Source organism: Enhydra lutris, unplaced genomic scaffold (assembly GCF_002288905.1).
Source record: "Enhydra lutris kenyoni isolate GAN:26980312 unplaced genomic scaffold, ASM228890v2 scaffoldscaffold1, whole genome shotgun sequence".
Taxonomy (NCBI): Eukaryota; Metazoa; Chordata; class Mammalia; order Carnivora; family Mustelidae; genus Enhydra; species Enhydra lutris.
In genome coordinates, this window is record NW_019154085.1 from 15,630,010 (window position 1) to 15,649,304 (window position 19,295).

The 19,295-nt window shown below is 37.3% G+C and overlaps 1 protein-coding gene across 1 annotated transcript in view; it reads left to right on the forward strand.

Annotated features, from left to right (window-relative positions):
• Window positions 1-19,295, forward strand: part of LOC111143804 (inducible T-cell costimulator) — a 57,408-nt gene that overhangs the window by 34,162 nt on the left and 3,951 nt on the right. Inside the window, exons 2-5 of the mRNA XM_022497700.1 lie at window positions 450-585; window positions 16,422-16,760; window positions 17,690-17,796; window positions 19,073-19,157. Coding sequence (XP_022353408.1) covers window positions 528-585; window positions 16,422-16,760; window positions 17,690-17,796; window positions 19,073-19,157 — 589 coding nt within the window. The 5' untranslated portion in view covers window positions 450-527. The remainder of the gene's footprint in view (window positions 1-449; window positions 586-16,421; window positions 16,761-17,689; window positions 17,797-19,072; window positions 19,158-19,295) is intronic.

Here is a 19,295-nt window from a genome sequence, read left to right on the forward strand (position 1 = left end):
CAATCTGCAGTGAATGTGATATAAATATTTCTCTGATTCCTATGTCTCTCTTCTTCCAGATACATCTTCATTTCCATTTCTGTAATAATTCCTTTTTTTTCTTGTCTTGTTTCAAAGGGTTTCTATCTCTGGAGCAAATCGTGGAAGATAGAAAGGTATCAAAAAACATGTTATTTATCATGTGGCTATTTTTAGATCCTGTTATCCCCAGTAACTACTGATTCAGTGGAGTAGGGTGGCTTTGAAAATAGGCATTGCCTCTTTCCCTCGTTATATTGGAGCCAGAATGAGGGTAACGTTTCCCTCTGTTTTGAAAAATTTCAGCAATCCAATGGATTAAACTAAACCCCTGTAAACAGTAATGCCTCTCACATAGTCACTGACATCAACGGAGAGACACCTCCTTGCCTTGATGGTGTCAACCCTCATAAAACCCACTTCCTTTCCAGCAAATAGAAAACAGTTGAGAACATGAATTCACTGTCAGCTTTGAACACTGGTGAGGACTGCATCTGTTTCTGGCAAACATGAAGTCAGACTTGTGGTATTTCCTTCTCTTCTGCTTCCAAGTTGAAGTCCTAACAGGTAAGTGGCCCATTGATTATTTCTTATTAAATTATTATTCAAGTGAACATTAAGAAAACCCAAACGGAAAAAAAATCAGGCACCCAATAAGAGGGCTTTTCGTTTGTTGGTTTTTTCCTGTGTTTTGTTTTGTTTTTGTTTTTTTGTTTTTGAAAGTAGAAACAATTGCAGAAGAACCCCAAGTCCTCGGCTCGGGGAATCTGTGTCACCATGTCACAGTTGATGGCATTGGGTTTGTGTTGCTTCCTTTGATAGTGTGTTTTTTAAGATGAAGAAAAAATATTTCATCAGACCATTAAAATTTTAAATTACTTGCTTGGAGTTACCTGTTAGTGGAGAAAGTAGAAGAGTGGCTTACTGTTCTCAGATAAAGATGAAAGGTAAAATGACTTGTGTCAACTGAATGAAAGTAAAATAGTCCTGGCATCTGGTCTGGGAACTCTTTTTGAAGGAGAAAATAAAATGGAAGGGCTTTGAAAAAAAGAATTTTGATTTTAATCTTATCTGGGTGATCTGTTGTCAGAAATGTCCAGGCTGCCACTGAGTTTTGTTTTGTTTTTGTTTTTGACACAAAGTGTCAGGGTCCCTCTAAAAGGCCAGGGAGTAGCGGACACTGTAAAAAGGCTCCCTAGACCCTGGAGACATTAAAGAAAAGCAAACCACTATTCTGAAGTCCTCAATTCTTTCTTAGATGGTATATATCAGACTATTTGAACAATTTAAATAATGTGACCTACAACTAAACTGAAAAACGTGTTTCTGTTGCTTTTTACTTGGTACATTTTTGTATTACTTTTTATCTTTCACTCTGAGTCATGTTCTCGAGGCTGGCAAAAGCAAAGTGAAATTGTATTAAACTGGAAAGTTCTATTAACACTAAAAATGAAAGAAGAAATCTAGTAGGTATAATCTTGCCTAGACATAAACTTTGTAGTGGTGCAAGGAAATAGGGTTTACTTTTCTCTCCAAAGAATTAAAACACAAAAGCAGATTGGTCGAATGTTTTGTCTTCTGGTAGCTCAAGGTGATTCAAATGCTCTTAAATAAAGAGGAATGAAGAGTGAACAATTAGAGTCTACTTACAAGTTCCAAAGTCAGTTTGGAGGGTTACTTGCTTGTTTATGCCTTGTCTACAACCCAGTAAAATCTTCTAGCAGCATGAATGACAAATAAATAGTTTTGGAGCTAGCTGATATTCATTTATTCATTCATTCGCTTCTCTGTTCATTCACACAACACCAAGCACTTGCCATGCAGGAGGTACGGTGCTAGCTGCTGTGTGTACAATGATGAACAAAACCACATCAGTCCCTGCTCTCAGGAAGCTAACTGAATGGCTGGGAGAGAGACATTAATCGAATAATCCCATGACTTAATGATAATTACAGGCAGAACCCAGAGAATGTAACAAAGAAGGCTCTCTAGCCTGGGCCTGTTTTGGGGTGAGGTTGAGGAGTGGTATTCATCAAAATCTTTTCTGTGGCAATGACACTTGAATTAAGATTTGAAGGATAAGTGGAATAAATGGGAAGGATAGTGTATGTGGGGGAGGAAAAACATTACACACCAGGAGAAGAGGAAGTGCAAAGGCCCGGTGGCAGGAGGACATGAGATAAGGTCAGGGAACTATAAGATGGCGGGTGTTCCTCAGCACAGAAGGAGATGGGTTTGGGATTGTACAAGATGATGCTGGAAAGAAAAGCAGAAGCCAAGGACCACTTAGACTATATGGGTCATGTAATGGATTTTGGATTTTTTTCCCAAGAACATTGGTATAAGTCATTGAAGGGTTTGTATTGCCAGAAGTTATCCCAATATGCTAAACCCATTTAGGCACCTACGGTTGCTGATAGTGTGCTTATTATCAGCTTTAAATTTGAGTTAACAATTGTGTTTTTTTCTGTGGAAAGATAGATGGAAGGACAGATCCAACCTAGGTAGAATATTTCAAGTTACTAGACTAAGCTGCTGAAGACATTGTGCTTCTAGAATGATATTCATCATGGGCTCCAATGGAATAAAACCAATGTTCACTCTCACCACTCAGAAAACTATGCCACATGACAAGCCATTTGTTTGTTTGAGGTATGAGTGACTAAATGGAGATCATAAATTGCTAACCTTCTCCATGTTCAAAATACCATTAGGATGCATTTATCTAGCACCTACCCATTCTTCAAAGCCTACACCAAGCACTTGCAGGGTTTTTTCCTTTGGCATAGTCTTCCCAACTAAGTAGGTTTTCTCATCCCCCCAAAAGGTTAAGTATTCTTCCTTCAATGGATGTTTGAAGAATCTCAGACCAGGAAAGGCTAAGTGCTTTGTTACATAGTAATTCATGGCAGAACAAATATTAGAACACAAATGTATCTGACTCTAATATCCATATGTTCCATATTGCACTGAAGTAGCAAGAGATAAAACATAATCTTAAAGGGGAGAAATTCTCATCAGTGTTACATTTGGTTAGTGAGTTATTAGGCAGGAAATCTTGATGATTTCTTATCTATTGTTCTTAGTGTGAAATTTAACCAAGCCATCTTCTTTTAATGATTCTGGAGCAATAGGAAGCTCTTGTTTGTAAAAGGATCTGGGAAAAATGTGAACCTCTACCTCCATTTAGAAGACCCTCTTCCTACACCCCAGTGAGAAGCATGCTGGTGACTTTATGAATTCTGATTTTAGAAAGACCACTCTGAAATCAATGTGGAGGCTGCGCATGAGTGGGAAAGACGGAAGTCAGATGGTGCTTAATAAACGTGCATGTCTCAGAGTGTGTTCTGGGAGGAAGCTGGGAGGATAACCCTCAGGTTCATTTTGAGCCTCGCTTTTGTTTCTAAGCCTTCCAATCCATGATTCTGGAATTCTATCACCCCAAGAAATACAGCCCTTTGGTGTCTGCAGATTGGTTCCTCCCCAGAGCTCAGAGAGAAGTCTGCTGATCTGAGCTGACCTTCAGCTCCTCCCACAACTCCTTCAAGTATTCATATTGGATTTTTAAAAATCCAAATCCTGGGGCGCCTGCATGGCTCAGTGGGTTAAAGCCTCTGCCTTCGGCTCAGGTCGTGATCCCAGGGTCCTGGGATCAAGCATCATCGGGCTCTCTGCTCAGCAGGGAGCCTGCTGTCCCCTCTCTCTCTGCCTACCTCTCTGCCTGCTTGTGATCTCTCTGTCAAATAAATAAATAAAATCTTAAAAAAAAAAATCCAAATCCCTCCCCCCAGCCCCATAGAAGAATTCAGATCATTTCCATTCAGTGTGATAAGTCTGTACTTCATTTTATCCCTTCATTGTTATGCTTATTTCTATCTATCTTCTTTTGCCGTTTTATCTCTCTCTCTCTTTTTTTTAATCTTCGTCGGGTTCTTTTAACTTTCCCTCTTTGCCTCTGTAATTTAGAGGGTAGGCTACAGTTCTTAACTGAGTAAGTCATTATGTTCGGAGCATCTTGAATGTCTATTTATTTATTATTAGCTTAAAATAAATAATAACAATGGCCTTGCCTGATGTGCTGACCCCACACTCCCCATTGACCTGAGAACTTCTGAAGGTTCCTCCTGTTCCACTCTCATGCTGCCCTGTTAGTGCACCCCAGCCCCAATCTTGGGCTCTGTTGAAATAATAATTACAGATCATTGCTAGTTTCCTCTTACAATATTTCTCTTCTGTTTTAAGAATCCCTTCTTTATGCTTCCTTCATGGATTTTCAGTGACAGTATCACTCTTACTTTCTGCTCCCGTCTTGTGATCTCTGTTCTGATACAGTGATCGGTAGCTTCCATTATTTTCCTCAGATACCCTGAACTCTATGAATTCCAGCACGGTTAAGAAGTCTTTCTTCTACTCTGATGAGTGACTAATATCTTTTCTGGGAATAGGATTCCTGGACTGACATCTTTTCTCTTAATGATCTGTGGATCCCCTCTGTGGTCTGCTGGCTTCTAGAATGGCAGGTGAATAGTTTCCTGATAGGCTGATTCTCGTTCATTTGTAAGTAACTTAAAAAAAAAATTCTCTAGAATCTCGTATGCTATTTATTTCAATATTGGAATTCAGGAATTCCACCAATATATGCCTAGCTTTGTGAGGATTTTCATGAGCATTGCTTGGGACTGGGTGAGACTTTTCCATCTGTAGACTTGGTGGGGTTTTTTGTTTGTTTGTTTTGCTTTTTGTTTTTTAAATTTCAGGGATATTTTTCTCCCTGTAGTTGTCTGATCATATCTTTTTCTTTGTCTTTTTCTCTTCTTTCTAGGAATACCTATTATTCTCACAAAAGATCTTGATTGAGTGCCTTGTTTTTTCATCATTTTGAACACAGTGGCTTTCATAACTTGCCATTGTTATTAGCAACTCCTTCAGGTGAAATGGAATATTATAGTTCTTAAATTGCTAGCAGCATAATCTCATTTCTTTTTTTTTTTTTTTTTTAAAGATTTTATTTATTTATTTGACAGAAAGAGATCACAAGCAGGTAGAGAGGCAGGTAGAGAGAGAGGAGGAAGCAGGCTCCCTGCTGAGCAGAGAGCCCGATGCGGGGCTCGATCCCAGGACCCTGAGATCATGACCTGAGCCGAAGGCAGCGGCCTAACCCACTGAGCCACCCAGGCGCCCCAATAAGAGCACTCTGCAGCCATAATCTCATTTCTTGGTAGAAACAGAATGTAGGTGTGTAGAGAGGACCTAATTCTCAGTTTTGCTCACTGTAAGGTACATAGACTTGTTTGACTTAAAAAGAAAATGGCCTCTATATTCACAGTTGCAAACTGTGCAAAACCCACAGCTTAAGCTACCTTCCTCTCTTAAGGATATACATTTTATATGTAAAAGGATTTATTACACTTTGTAAATTAAAAAAAATTAAAAATCATCTGTTGCATTCAATACCCTAGGAAAGGGCTACATTTACTCCATAAAAGGTATCTCTGTGCTACCACTATTCTAATAAATTGAGTCTACCAAATGGTACTTTTTGGTCATTCTAAGTAAAATAAGACCTTTGGCATTTGAAACTTTCTCATGAAAACTCAAAACTATATTTTAGAAAGTGGAACTTAAGTAGGTAGAAAATATAGAACACAAATGAAAACTGTTTGTAAAAATATGATTTTTTTCATTGGTTTAACATGTAAGGTTGATGAAAACAGACCAAGATCTACAAATTCAAAGAGAGTCAAATGTTGGGGAAATGGGCTTTCTCTGGGTCACATATGATGCATTGATGCCTGTTTCTACTTTGCTTGAGGAAATGCTAAGAAAAATCAAGTAGTCTTTAGGGAGGACGACAGACTCAAGAATTTTGATTCTGTCAACCACTTGATCTGATAGAACCTTTTGTTTGTCTAAGCCCTGTTAACACAGGCATGGCACCTTCAACAAGCAACTGAAAATGACTTAAATGTTGCTGTTTTAAATTTGAGAAATCAAACTTTTTGCAGCCAACATTTATATTTTTCTAGGACTCGGCACCAAAAAACATCCATTCATAGAAAACAACAAACAAAGCTTCTAGTGTGCTCATAATTAAAGTTGTGTTTATTTTGTACTCTCTAGGTCTAAAGCAAATATCTCATAGTAGTTCCTGTTTGTACTTATTTAATGATGATGAAAGTTTGTGTATGTGAATCCATATTTTTACATGTCTACAGGCAGATAAGTTTCAGAATAATCATTAAAAATTTAGACCCTGTCAGAAGAAGGAGCTAGACTTTGCTACAGATTCAAATACATGGGACAGCTCAACACATAATGGTTGATGAATGAGGATGTGTAGAGAAATGAGTGTCTTCAGCACAAAATAATTTCATATCTAAGAAATTATTTTATATATTTTTGGCATATGATAACTTTAAATCACAGAATACATATGAGGCATCAATCTAAATAGTACTTTAAGTACTTAGGACATTAATATACCTAATATATCTGGAAGGAAAAGAAATACCTGAACATAACTATCCAGTCAAATTTAATGTTAAAAGCTTCTTCTTTGCTCTTTCTTTCTTTTTTTGTTTTTTGTTTTTGTTCTTTAGCAAGTCTCTTTAGCTTTTACGCTGTAGCTTCTATAAAGTTAGGGGGTTGGACTAGATTTTTGGACTAAAAAACTCCTTAAGAATGTGGATTCTGGTCTCAGATTGTCTAGGTTCATATCAGGGTTCCACCATATATTGGCTCAGTAGCCTTGGGGCAGTTATTCAAGCCTCAGTTTCCTCAAAATAGAAAATCTGACATAAAAGGCTGTTATGAACATCAAATATTCATATATTTCATTTAATGCATTTAACACAGTATCCAAAGCATGATAAACTCTCAAGGCTTACAAGTTGTTGTTATATTATTATTTGGAAGCTTTTGGAAGCTTAAATATTCATTTAACTTCCAAACTTATTAGGCTTCAGAGAACTGGTTGAGCATCATTAGTTTGAACATTTGCCTTTGGACTGGAGAACAATATCCAGTAAACGAAGTCTCTTGCTCTGCTTTTCTCATTCTTCTCCTCAGTCCATTGTGGGACATTTGCCAACTAGGCTCAGTCTCCATGTTTTTCTATGCATCCATTTATTTCATTGAGCCTCTAATATGGTCCAGGTCCTGGGATGATTTAGGTGACCATACTACAGTACTTATCTTTGTGAAGCTCATGTTTAAATGAGGAACACAGACAAAATAATTGTGATCTAAGCCGATAATGCATTCTAAATATATTGGTGTAAACTAAGTGTTATTGAGAGCATAAAGAGGAGTCTTTGAGGTCTCAGGGACCTTAAAAATGGTTCTTAAAGCGCGATGGCGAAAAAATGAATGGGGTCTCTAGAAAGATAAAGATGTATAGGGATATTCTAGTTTATGGGAATAGTTTAAGGATGTGAGAAGAATTGCCAAAAAGTTTAGCATGGCTTGAACATATGTGGTCCACAGATTGTGAAAGGAGTTTGTGTAATGCTAAGACAACTGATTTTTTTTTTTTTTTAACCTCATAAGCCACCATCTAATAGAGACTTTAAGCTGGGGAGTGAAATGCTTTTTAGAAACACAATTTTGAGAATAGCATAGAGGCTGGACTTGGAAAGGGAGAGAACGCTCTTGAGAAGGTTAATCAAGAAGTTTCCATAGATGAGGGAAGATAAAAAAGTTCTTAGATTGGCAATAGGAATAGAGAAAAGCAACTGAATTCAAGAGATATGTTGGAGCTACAGTCAGCTGGACTCGGTGGTCAATTGGGACAGGAGAGTCAGGAGGGGTCAGATTAGCGACTCCCTTAAATGATGAGGTTTGAGTTTGAGAGTGAATATTGAGTTCAGGGTGGAACTGTTACTCTTGATCATCAGAAGAAACCAGATGGAGATGTTAAAGGAATTTGGAAATAAGGGATGGCAGACAAGGGAAGGGGTGGCTGAGATAAAGGCGTGGGTTATTGGAGTAGAGATGAGAGCTGGAGCCTTAAATGTAACAAGTTCACCAGGCCAATGCTTTCCTTGTTTCTGTGCCCAAAGGGCTTTATATAGCAGCTGAGGGATGGGAAATAATGTGGATATTTTTGGTTGTTAATGAAATTCTTTCTCCTCCCCTTTCTGTGGAAGAGACTCGGTTCATTTAATCTCTTGTGATTTCCCTGGTAGGACAATTTCAAATCAATGACAATGAATTAACTAACAAAATAACTTGTTTGAAAATTAACTACTTCATGAATATTGCTATAAAGTTTTATAACCTATTTGACATTCTTCCATTTTCACAAAGAAAGTTTTTGCTAGAAGAAAATCAGTCTATTATTTCTTATTATATATATAATAAGATGCACACTTGAGAGGACCAAGGATTGTTTTTATTCCTCCATACAAAGTTCCTTGGATACAATTCACACATTTAGTGTGTTTGTGTGTGTGTGTGTTTGTATGCTCTTTTGGTTTTTTTGATTTTCTCTTCACTTTTCTTCTTCACATTTTTTATCTTTCTCTCCTACAAATGTTAAGAATTTAGATCAGATTGGGCACCTGAATGGCTCAGTTGGTGAAGCATCTGCCTTTGGCTCAGGTCATGATCCCGGAGTCCCAGGGTCAAGTGCCCCATTGAGCTCCCCACTGAGTGGGGAGTCTGCTTCCCCACTGACCATTCCCCCCTCTCATGTTTTCTCTCTCTCACTCTTGCTTTATTTATAAATAAATAAATAGAATCTTAAAAAAATTAGGTCAGATTGGGTTTATTTTGCCTATCCTACCTACTGACTTCAATCACTTCTTTAGAGTATGGATGCCTTTGAAGAGTAATGTAAGTATAGAAATGATGCATGTATAAAAATCCAAGTCATAGCCAGTAGACTTACAAGAAATGACAATTCTTTTATGAAAGGTGGAAAAAAGTAGTAAATGCAGATTTTTTTTAAAAACCAAAATTTCTTAGTAAAAGATCAAATGTAACAGAACTTAAATAAACATTGCAATTTTTAGAACTTCACCTCTTATGTCACACTCATGTGCTGTGCTAAGCTAAAGCCTATTGTTTGATTACAGAAAATATGTTTAATAAGCACTATCATTAATTGCAAACTCAGGAGATCTTATCTTTCTATCACTCAGATCTTTGTGAAGGTTTGTGGTTAGTCTGAGTTGAGGAGAAAAAGTCAAATTGCTGATTAGTCTCACACACTCTGCAATTGTGTTGGTTTTCTAACATGTTTTTGCCAAAAGATTTCCAGTTGAGGATAACACAACTGCTTTTAAAGAGTCCTGGCAGGATGGGTTCTAGCAAGACCATCGGATACTGAAGAAATGGAAGAGTTTAGATATTAAAAGAACAAATTTACAAATAAACTTTCTGAGCCACAGTACAATTCTCAGGTGAATGATCTTTTCTTCCAAGTTTTTTTTTTTTTTTTTTAACAGCCTCCATACTGCCCTCACTCTGGAGATATGAATGTTCTTGTCCCTTAAACAATTTGAAAACCTAAAGAAATCACCTAAATATAAAGACTCTGAATTTACTCTTGAAAACATTAGTCTACTGATGTCAAGAGTAATGTTATAAAAATCATAGCAACAGTTAACAGGTTGGAACCTCTATTGGGAAGGTGGTACCCTTTAGATATGGTAGTCAATGTGATTTGATTAAGAAGACATAGTACCTGTTTCCTAGAGTACTTATAATCTAGGAGTATCAACAAGAAGTACATAGATATGGTAACAAAACAAAAACCGATACTTAATATTCAGATTTTTAAGACCCATTACCAGGATTCAAGAGAACATATTTTTATTGTGTTTTTAATAGTGGAGTAAATGCTAAAAGATATAGTGTGACATTTTATTACAAGTCACTAACATAACATGCTGTGGTTATGAAACATCTGGATATATTGGAAAAATCATTGGTCCAGGGGCCCTTATTGTGGCCATACATTGGGAAAATTTAAGAAGTGTGCACTCTGGAGGATCTAAATAATCAACCAGGCTTAAACTTGTCCTCTCCTCTATAGACAAAAAAACAGTCAAGAGAATCATCAATTATCTAAGTCTTTATGAACCGAGTGTATATTTACAGATAAAGAAACCGTTTCTTTGACGCTCAGACAGAATTTTCATTAGAATCTGACATTCCATTTCAGGGGATTGATTGATTGATTATACATTTTGCTTGATTATATATTTGCACGTACTTGTTTCCAGAAGAAAGACAATGTGACATAGCTAATCACAGGATCATGTTCCAGCTATGAGCTCTGTAATCCTGGGCAAGATACTCACTTTTCTGCTCCTGGTCTAGCTTGATAAATGTGAAGATAAAATGAAAGGCTTAACTGGATCATTTCTAAGAGACTTTTTGGTTTTTACATAGTTTATTCTATTCATCTCCCCAGATTTATAACGTCACTGAGATCTACATATTCGTTTGTTTATCTATCCATCCTTCCAATAAATATTTATGATGACTTACTACATACAAGGTGCTATTGTAGATACTTGGGAGGGCTTGATGAATAAGATCAACGAGGTGCCTGATTTTAAGGCTGATCAGGTTATGGTGGGGTAGCCAGACAATAAATAAATAAATAAATAAATAAACAAACCAGATAATTTTAGATAATAATAAATACTTTCCCTCAGGTAAGTATGATAGAAAATGACATGGAGTCTATTTTGGATTGAGTGGTCAGTCAGTGGCCGCTGAAGAAGTAAGAAGCGGTCATGGGAAGATCTGAGAGAACATCCCAGGTGAAAAACCAACAAATTCAAAGCCCAGGGGACCAGTTGCTTATGTTTGAGGAATAGAAAGAAGTGCGCTGCAGTTTAGTGAATGACTGGTGTAAAATGGTGTTAGAGAGGTAGGTAGGTCATGCTGGTCATAGAAACCAGGCTAAGGAGTAGGATTTTATTCTAAGTGAGATATATGTTTTAAAAGCAAGGAATGATATTATCTGTGAATGTTAGAAGATCATTCTGGCTTTCCTGAAGAGAATAAATGGTAAATGGGCTGGAGTGAGAGCAGAAAATCAGGAGACTCTTGTAGTCCTGCGGAGAGAGGATGCTGGTTTGGCTCAGTTGAAGTTTAGGTGCAAGAGTAGTGGATAGACTCTACCAGACACAAAACAGAGGTACAGGAAATTAGCCCTTCTTCCTGTAGACAGATTTTAATATGATCTTATAAGAATCAGTCTGTAGTGATCATGAAGTATCTAGCTTCATGTGGTTGCCTGTTTCCATGATACTTCCCTTGACTGTTGCTAGTGGCACTTCAACCTTAGATTGAACCTAGAATCTTTTATGCACCTAAGAAGTTGTATAGCCTCAGACAAATAATCTAATCTGTCTGGGTCTTTAGTTGTCTGAACAAAAGAATTAGACTTGCTGTACAATTTCTAAGTTTACCAGGTCTGGTTGTTTATGATGCTGGGTGGAGTTTGAATCATGTTATAGGAAATGTGAAGGAGAAGGTGTTTATGGGGCTCTGAAACATGGACAGTTGTCTGTGAACACCTATGGGTACTGGAGATGGAGATGGGATATTAGGGAGGATGAGGAATATATCAAAGACTGTGAGAAGGGATATTTTGGAGCATGATTTTTTTAAAGATTTTATTTATTTATTTGACAGAGAGAGAGCGAGAGAGTGAGTGTGCATGCACAAGCAGGGAGAGTGGTAGAGGGAGGGTAAGAAGCAGACTCCACGCTGAGCAGGGAGCACCACATGGGGCTTGATCCCAGGACCCTGGGATCATGACCTGAGCAGAAAGCACATGTTTAACTGACTGAGCCACCCAGGTGCCCATGGAGGATGATTTTATATTAAGAGGTGATATATGAAAAAAAAAATTAAGCTGAGAGAAAAGAAGAAAGAACAAAAAGAAAGAGATTGGTGAGGGGAATACTCACAATTTTTAACTTCCAATATGGCAGAAGAACTGACCCAAAAGATCTGATACTCAACCAAAACAAACACTGGCTATAAAAATTGGTGCTGGGATACCAGCACTCATGGTTGAATGTTAGAGTTGAGATGAGAACATCCAGGGAGGCTGAAGAAAAGATTCTAGCTATTTCTGCAGTTTAAGAAGTTAATACATTCAGGTTTTCTTTATATTGTCTGCTGATCCACTAAATGCTTTAGCCATGGTTATAGGGATGATCGCCTTTTGATACTATTTTTTTCACATGTCATCAAAGGCTAAGGAGCATTTGTAATTAGGTATTTCAGCATATCTGTTCTACAGGGTCTACCAGGTAATTAGGAAATAATTGATTCAATATCATACCTGACTCTTTTAATTGAAAACATTCAAATTGCAGACTTAGAGTTGTCAAAAGGTTTTCCAGATGAAAAACCTAAGCACTGGATATGTAGAGACACAAGTCAGGTGTCTTATCACTACGTTTCATAATAAAAAGCTCACCTGGGAAGTTTTTATAAAAAATTTTTTGTAAGATTTTATTTATTCCTTTGAGACAGAAAGATACAGAGAGAGAGCATGAGCAGGGGGAGAGGAAGAGGGAAGGGAGAAGCTGACTCCCTGCTGAGATGGGGCCTGATGTGGGAGCCCCACGTGGGGCTCAGTCCCAGGACCTAGAGATCATGACCTGAGCTGAAGGCAGATGCTTAATCATATGAGCCACCCAGGTGCCCCTCACCTGAGAAGTTTTTAGATTAAATATGAAAAAATGAACAAGTCATACCGTCCAGCAGAAATGACACTTTGGAATCCCCAGATACTCCTCTAATGTCAATGGCACACGACCTTGGCACTTATCTCTCAAGAAAAATTTAGGTAGTCTTCTTAGCCCTACCTAAATACTTTCATAGGGAATGTGAATGTCTCATTCATTTTCATTTTTCCTGACTCTCTGGAATCCCTCAGTAAGATGCTGGGACAGAGAGAATTATGGGAACAACAACAAAGTCATAGATCTCTTAGTTGTTTGCAGTCTCCTCTGGATATACTTTGATCCTGGATCCCTAGAGAGTAAGTGTTGGAAAGAATTTTATGTTTTGGTTTTACTTCTTTATTTCTCAGATCAAGAGGCTGAAGTCCAGAAGGGTACCAGAGTCACAGACTTGCTAATGGCAAGACAAGAATTTTCCTCTCATTTCCTCAGGAATCACGACATTGTACTTCCACTACTCTGCACTGCTGACTATTACATTTCATCTTGTGTTGGGTTATGGGTCATAGTGTGGGCCCAGGGTGGAGAAGGAAAGCTGACAAAACATCTTCAGAAACACAAGACAGTGCATCTCTGTCTATGTGTTTATATGGTGGTCACAGTCACTTTTGCTCCAAGATCTCTTTGTGGCTTTCTTGCTGTCATTCTAAAGTCCTTGGGAAATGTGCTCTGAACATTTCTAAAGAAACTGAGAATGAGCCCACTGATTTTATCATTGGCAACAGGCTATAGAGACATAAACATCAGAACAATAGTCATGCAACATCATTTACTTTCAGATAAATAAGTCCCCAAGCAAGAAAGCCTTTCTTTGAATCTAATGTAGACTACACTTAGGCTCATGCTATCCATTTTTTCCTTTTTTGCCTTGTGCCTACATTGTTTCCTCTATTTTTAAAATGAAACAAGCATTATTTTCCTTCTATATTTTTAATTTTGTATTCCAGAAAAAAAATCTATACAGAAAAGCAAACATAAATGTACAACTTAATGAATCATTGTAAAACATTACTACCTTACTCCCATAATCACCACAGCTCAAGAAATGAAACATTGTCAGCACTCAGAAGGCTTTCCATCCCTGTGTTTTCCTTTCTGATTCCAACGCTTCCTTCCCTTCATACCAGATCGTTAGGCTGCATTTTGTGATATCTGTTTAGGTTACATATGGCTTCTATTCTTTGAGTCATTATGTAAGAGATAATGTGCATGCTTCACTTATTGAGGTTTTTCTTAATATATATATCCTTTGCTCTTTTTCACTTTACTTTTTACTGTTAATGTTGAGACATCACTTGTTAGTCTAATACCTCCTTCTCTGAAGGTAATCAGTCTCTTTTCTATGGCTTTTTAAAGTCTTTTTTTTATGGACTTTCATTATGATTTGTCCAGACATGCATATTTAAAAAATTTGTTTGTGATTTGTTGGGATTCTTAAATCTGGATGAGGACTGCATTTCGAATAATTTTCCAACCTAATTTTCTAGTTCACCAATTCTCTCTTTAGCTCTAATATTCTTTGAACCTATCCTAATCATAGTTACTATGTTTTTTTGCCAGTTCTATTTGATTCTTTTTAAAAATTAGTTGTTTTTTTTTTAGTTTCCTGTGCTTTGCAGATATTATTATAAGTTTCTCTTTTATTGCCTTAAATGTAGTAAGCTCAATTGTTTATTTTGGATATCTTATAATTCAAATATATGATTTTGGGGGGTTTGTTTCTGTAGTCTGTTGTTTCTATTGTTTTGTTTCCTTGCATGTCATTGTTTTTAAATATTATTTGCAGTTAGGATTTGAGGCTTAGGACGTAAATCTCTTCTTCCTGGAATAGTTGCATTTTTACTCTCAAAAGCCTAAGGGTAATAATGATCCAAATTATCTTAAACAAAATTCAAGGATTTAGGTTTTCTGGACTATCGAAGCGATTTGAAGATGAGCTATAATCCTCATAAGAGCTGGGTTTCTTCTGGCTTAACTGTATTCCAGGACGGAACCCTTTGAGAGCCCAATTTATTGAGGAGAAGCTCTTAGGTTTCTTGCTTTGCAGACTCTAGGAGTTGAGACATACAAACAAAAGCTTGAACTTGGCAGAACAGCAAATGCTCTCAGAATAAAAGCAATTTCTGAGCTCTGCTCTTCTCTCTGGAGTCTGGTTCTCCTCTTTGTGAAAACTTGTTAAGCCTTTTTTAAAAATAAAATATTTATTTATTTGATAGAGTACAAGCAGGGAGAGTGGCAAGCAGAGGGATAGAAAGGGGTAGAAGCAGGCTCCCCGCCAAGCAGGGAGCCTGATGTGGGGCTCTATCCCGGGACCCTGGGATCATGACCTGAGCTGAAGGCAGATGTCCAACTGACTGAGCACCCAGGCACCCGTAGCTTTTTGATAATATTTTTAGACCTTTATGTTCAGCATTTTTGGTTGTTTGGGTGTAGGAATTTGTTTGGATCTGGACTGCCGTAACTGAAAAACTAGAACATGTGTACATATTTTCACAATCAAATCCCCAAGCAGAAACTCTATTTCCCTTGTAATATGAGAGCCATAAGTTAGACTATAGATATTAAGGAAAATAACTGTGCTAAATCTTTTTTTTTTTTTTTAAGATTTTATTTATTTGTTTGACAGAGAGAAAGAGATCACAATTAGGGAGAGAGGCAGGCAGAGAGGCAGGCAGGCTCCCTGCTGAGCAGAGATTCCCGATACAGGGCTCAATCCCAGGGTGGTGAGATTATGACCTGGGCCGAAGGCAGAGGCTTAACTCACTGAGCCACCCAGGCGCCTCTAACTGTGCTAGGTCTTAAATAAAATCAGGGCAACTAGTGCAAGCAGAGTTGTGGCAAATGAATCCACCTGCCTAATGCTAGTCCTCTCACAAATGGGAGTTCTTTCAGAAAGCAGTGTGGCAATACATAGTGTTATAATCATGTTTAAGCATTTTGGTGACGTGTCATAAAAGCAAAATGCTAAAAATAACCATAATATTCAATCTTAGTAGAACGCTTTAACAAATTATGTATTAATACTATGTCCTAATATGTAGTCATTAAAAAGGATACTTGTGACAACTATATAAAAAATGGGACATTTATGATATACCATTAAATGACAATAGCAGGACACAAAGTAATATGTTTGTTGTATATACCTGGAAGGTAAAGAGCAAATACACATAAATAGCATTCCTATTTCACTGTAGGGCTGGGCAACTTTTTCCCCTTAAACATTCATTACACTTGTTATATATTCTTTTTAGGAATAAAGGCAGAGAATTCAAAACATAAACAAGAAACTGTCATGCTAATAATTTTCCCACATTTATTTGAACAGTACTCCACTGCTAGCATTAATTAGGATGGTTTACTATATATTTATTTGTTTACCATCTGTCTCCAATATGAAAGGGCAGGCACCATATCTGTCTGATTATACTATGTAAATATATTATTTAATATATTACATATTATATATTCATATACAACAAAAAATTTTCTGTTTAGGTTTTTTCCCCCCCAAGGGCACAGTTTTTTCTTTGCCATGTTCTTTTGGTTTTAAAATTCTTTTGTTTTGATTCAATAGAGGGGACTGTATGAAAGGAAGACATTACTTCTGTGTTCAAGTATAATTATTAGAGTAACATCTTCATTAAATGTCACTTTTGCTTTGTTTTCTTCTTTTTTATTCAGGAGAAATCAAGGATTCTGCCAAGTCTGAGATGTTTACGTTTCGCGATGGAGGTGTACAAATATTATGCAAATTCAGTGATACTGTCTGGCAATTTAAAATGGAGTTGCGGAAAGGGACGGAAGTGCTCTGTGATCTCACTAAGACAAAGGAAAGTGGAAACACAGTGCCCACTAAGCATCCAAAATTTTGTCAGTCTGAGTTATCGGATGATGGTGTCTCTTTTTTTCTGAATAACTTGGACAGCTCTCATGCCAGTTACTATACCTGCCAACTGTCAATTTTTGATCCTCCTCCTTTTCAGGAAAAGAACATTAGCAGAGAATATTTGAATGTTTACGGTAAGACGATGTTTTTCTTTCAGACTCAAGAGTACATTTGCACTTTTAACAACTTTTCTCAAGAATGTAAACATGCAAATAAGTATCTTTTGTGAGTTCATTTTGTTGCAATTGATGACAGTCATTTATTATGAAAATATGCAAGGGATAACTTATTAATAATAATTAGTATTAATCAGTAATATGCAATTTGGTCATGTAGACTGCTATGTTAGAAATAGATCATGTTGTCTTTAAATTGCATATGCCATTAGAAATCAGGAAAAAAATTAAGACAAATTACCGAAATCCATGACTTCATGGTCATTGCCTCTATTCACATAAAGTTTAGGTTTTGGTTTGTGGAGTGAAATAATTGAAAACAATAGTTTTTTTAATTGAAGATTTTACTTATTTATTTGCCAGAGAGAGTGCATGGGAGAGAGAGAGAGGGAGAGAACAAGAGGACAAGCAGGGAGAGCAGCAGGCAAGAGGGAGAAGCAGGCTCTCTGCTGAGCAAGGAACTCGATGGGGGACTCGATCCCAGGACTGTGGGATCATGACCTGAGCTGAAAGCAGACGCTTAACCAACTGAGCCACCCAGGCATTCCTGAAAATAATAGTTTTATACCATTGCTGTTCCTACTTACTTTTCTGCAAAAATATAGACCAAAAAAGTCCTTTCTATTAACCCATTATAATAACCCATTATAAACCCATTTATAAACATATATGTGCATAGAGTCTTTTAGGTTTTAGCTTTTAAATTCTTGCTATGGTACTGAGAGGATGTTATTTACAATTTATTGGATTCCATGATTGTAATGAAGCCAAGCTTCATTTGATTAAATCGCTTTTAAAAAATTTGGTAAAAGAACCTGTGATTCAGGACTGAAAGAGGAGATTTGAGTCTCTCAGTTTTCCCTTAACACATCTCTTTTCCAATGCAGAATCACAAACTTGCTGCCAGCTGAAGTTCTGGTTACCCATAGGATGTGCAGCTTTTGTTGGAGTCTATATTTTTGGATGCGTCTTTCTTTGTTGGCTTACAAAAAAGGTGAGCGATGTCTATTTTTTCTTGCATTTGTTTTTACTGAAGAATATCAGTAGTTATTTACTCATCAAAGCACATATTGCTCTAGCCAGAGTAATTCGATTAACAGACAGACAATTTCTTTTCCACAAGATATGCCTACTAATTAAACTACTAACTTGGCAGAGAAGCTTTTTTATTTTACAGCTGCTTCAGTCTAAAAAAGGATTTGATGGCTTACAGAGGGAGCTGTTATTGTTATTATTCAAAGAAGAGAAGGGAATTGGGGCCAAGAAAACACAAAAAGGCAGGACAAAGATTGAAACATAAAAATAGATGCTTCTGATTTCTAAGAATTATTACATGCAGGCTGCATTTGATTTTAAGTTTCCAGAGCCAGGGCAAAGATGAAACCGTCAGTTTTAATGTTTCCCTGAACTTGTCAATTGAACAATCAGTGAGAAAGTCTTATAAGGTTCCAGTAATAGCTGAGAAGGAAATGACCAGCTTCTTCCCATGGTAAGTTGTTAGGACTCGTTTTTTTTTTTTTTTAAAGATTTTTTTTTTTTAAGAATTTTATTTATTTATTTGACAGACAGAGATCACAAGTAGGCAGAGAGGCAGGCAGAGAGAGAGAGAGAGAGAGAGAGAGAGGAGGAAGCAGGCTCCCCGCTGAGGAGAGAGCCCGATGTGGGGCTCGATCCCAGGACCCTGGGAGCATGACCTGAGCCAAAGGCAGAGGCTTTAACCCACTGAGCCACCCAGGCGCCCCTAGGACTCCGTTTTTAAAGAACAGCACAGAAAAGCTAGGGAGATAACTCAACAAGGACAAAACAATCTCTCTGTGCTGGGGATGTTCTTTCCAGCCTTTCACAATAGAGGTTCTCAATGAAAGAAGTTAACATCATTTTCATATTACACAAGTATACTAATACCCAAGTATATCCACAGTGTGATCACTGACCAGACCGTGGGTATATCTGTGCCAGAATGGAATTGGGAAAGAAAGAGAAAGAAGGAAGACAGTGATATAGGGCCCATGATCTAAATCTACAGAGGAAGAAACAGTTAAAACAAAAATGAGGAAGAAAATTCAGCAGAAGTCTCTTTATTTAAAGCCCCTTTCATATTGTTTTCCCACTTAGCCACAAGTCAGGAGCCCGAGCCAGAACCTAACACTTTTGTCACATACCACTTCAACCAAGAATAAAAACAGTAAAGGAAAAAAAAAAAAAAAAAAGACCAGGGATGGAGATAGGGAAGAGCAGATGACAAACCATGTTTCTGACTTTTCTTCCAGAAATATCGATCCAGTGTGCATGACCCTAACAGTGAATACATGTTCATGGCAGCAGTGAACACAGCCAAAAAACCTGGATTCACAGGTACCTCTCCATCTGGGGCTTTGGGCAGAGCAGTGTGTTCTTCACATTAAGTCTGGAATTTTCATTTTTTATTTTAGAGGAAGGGCCAATGTCTCTAAGGCCCAATTTTAGATTTTCCGAGAAATTCTGAATTTTCAC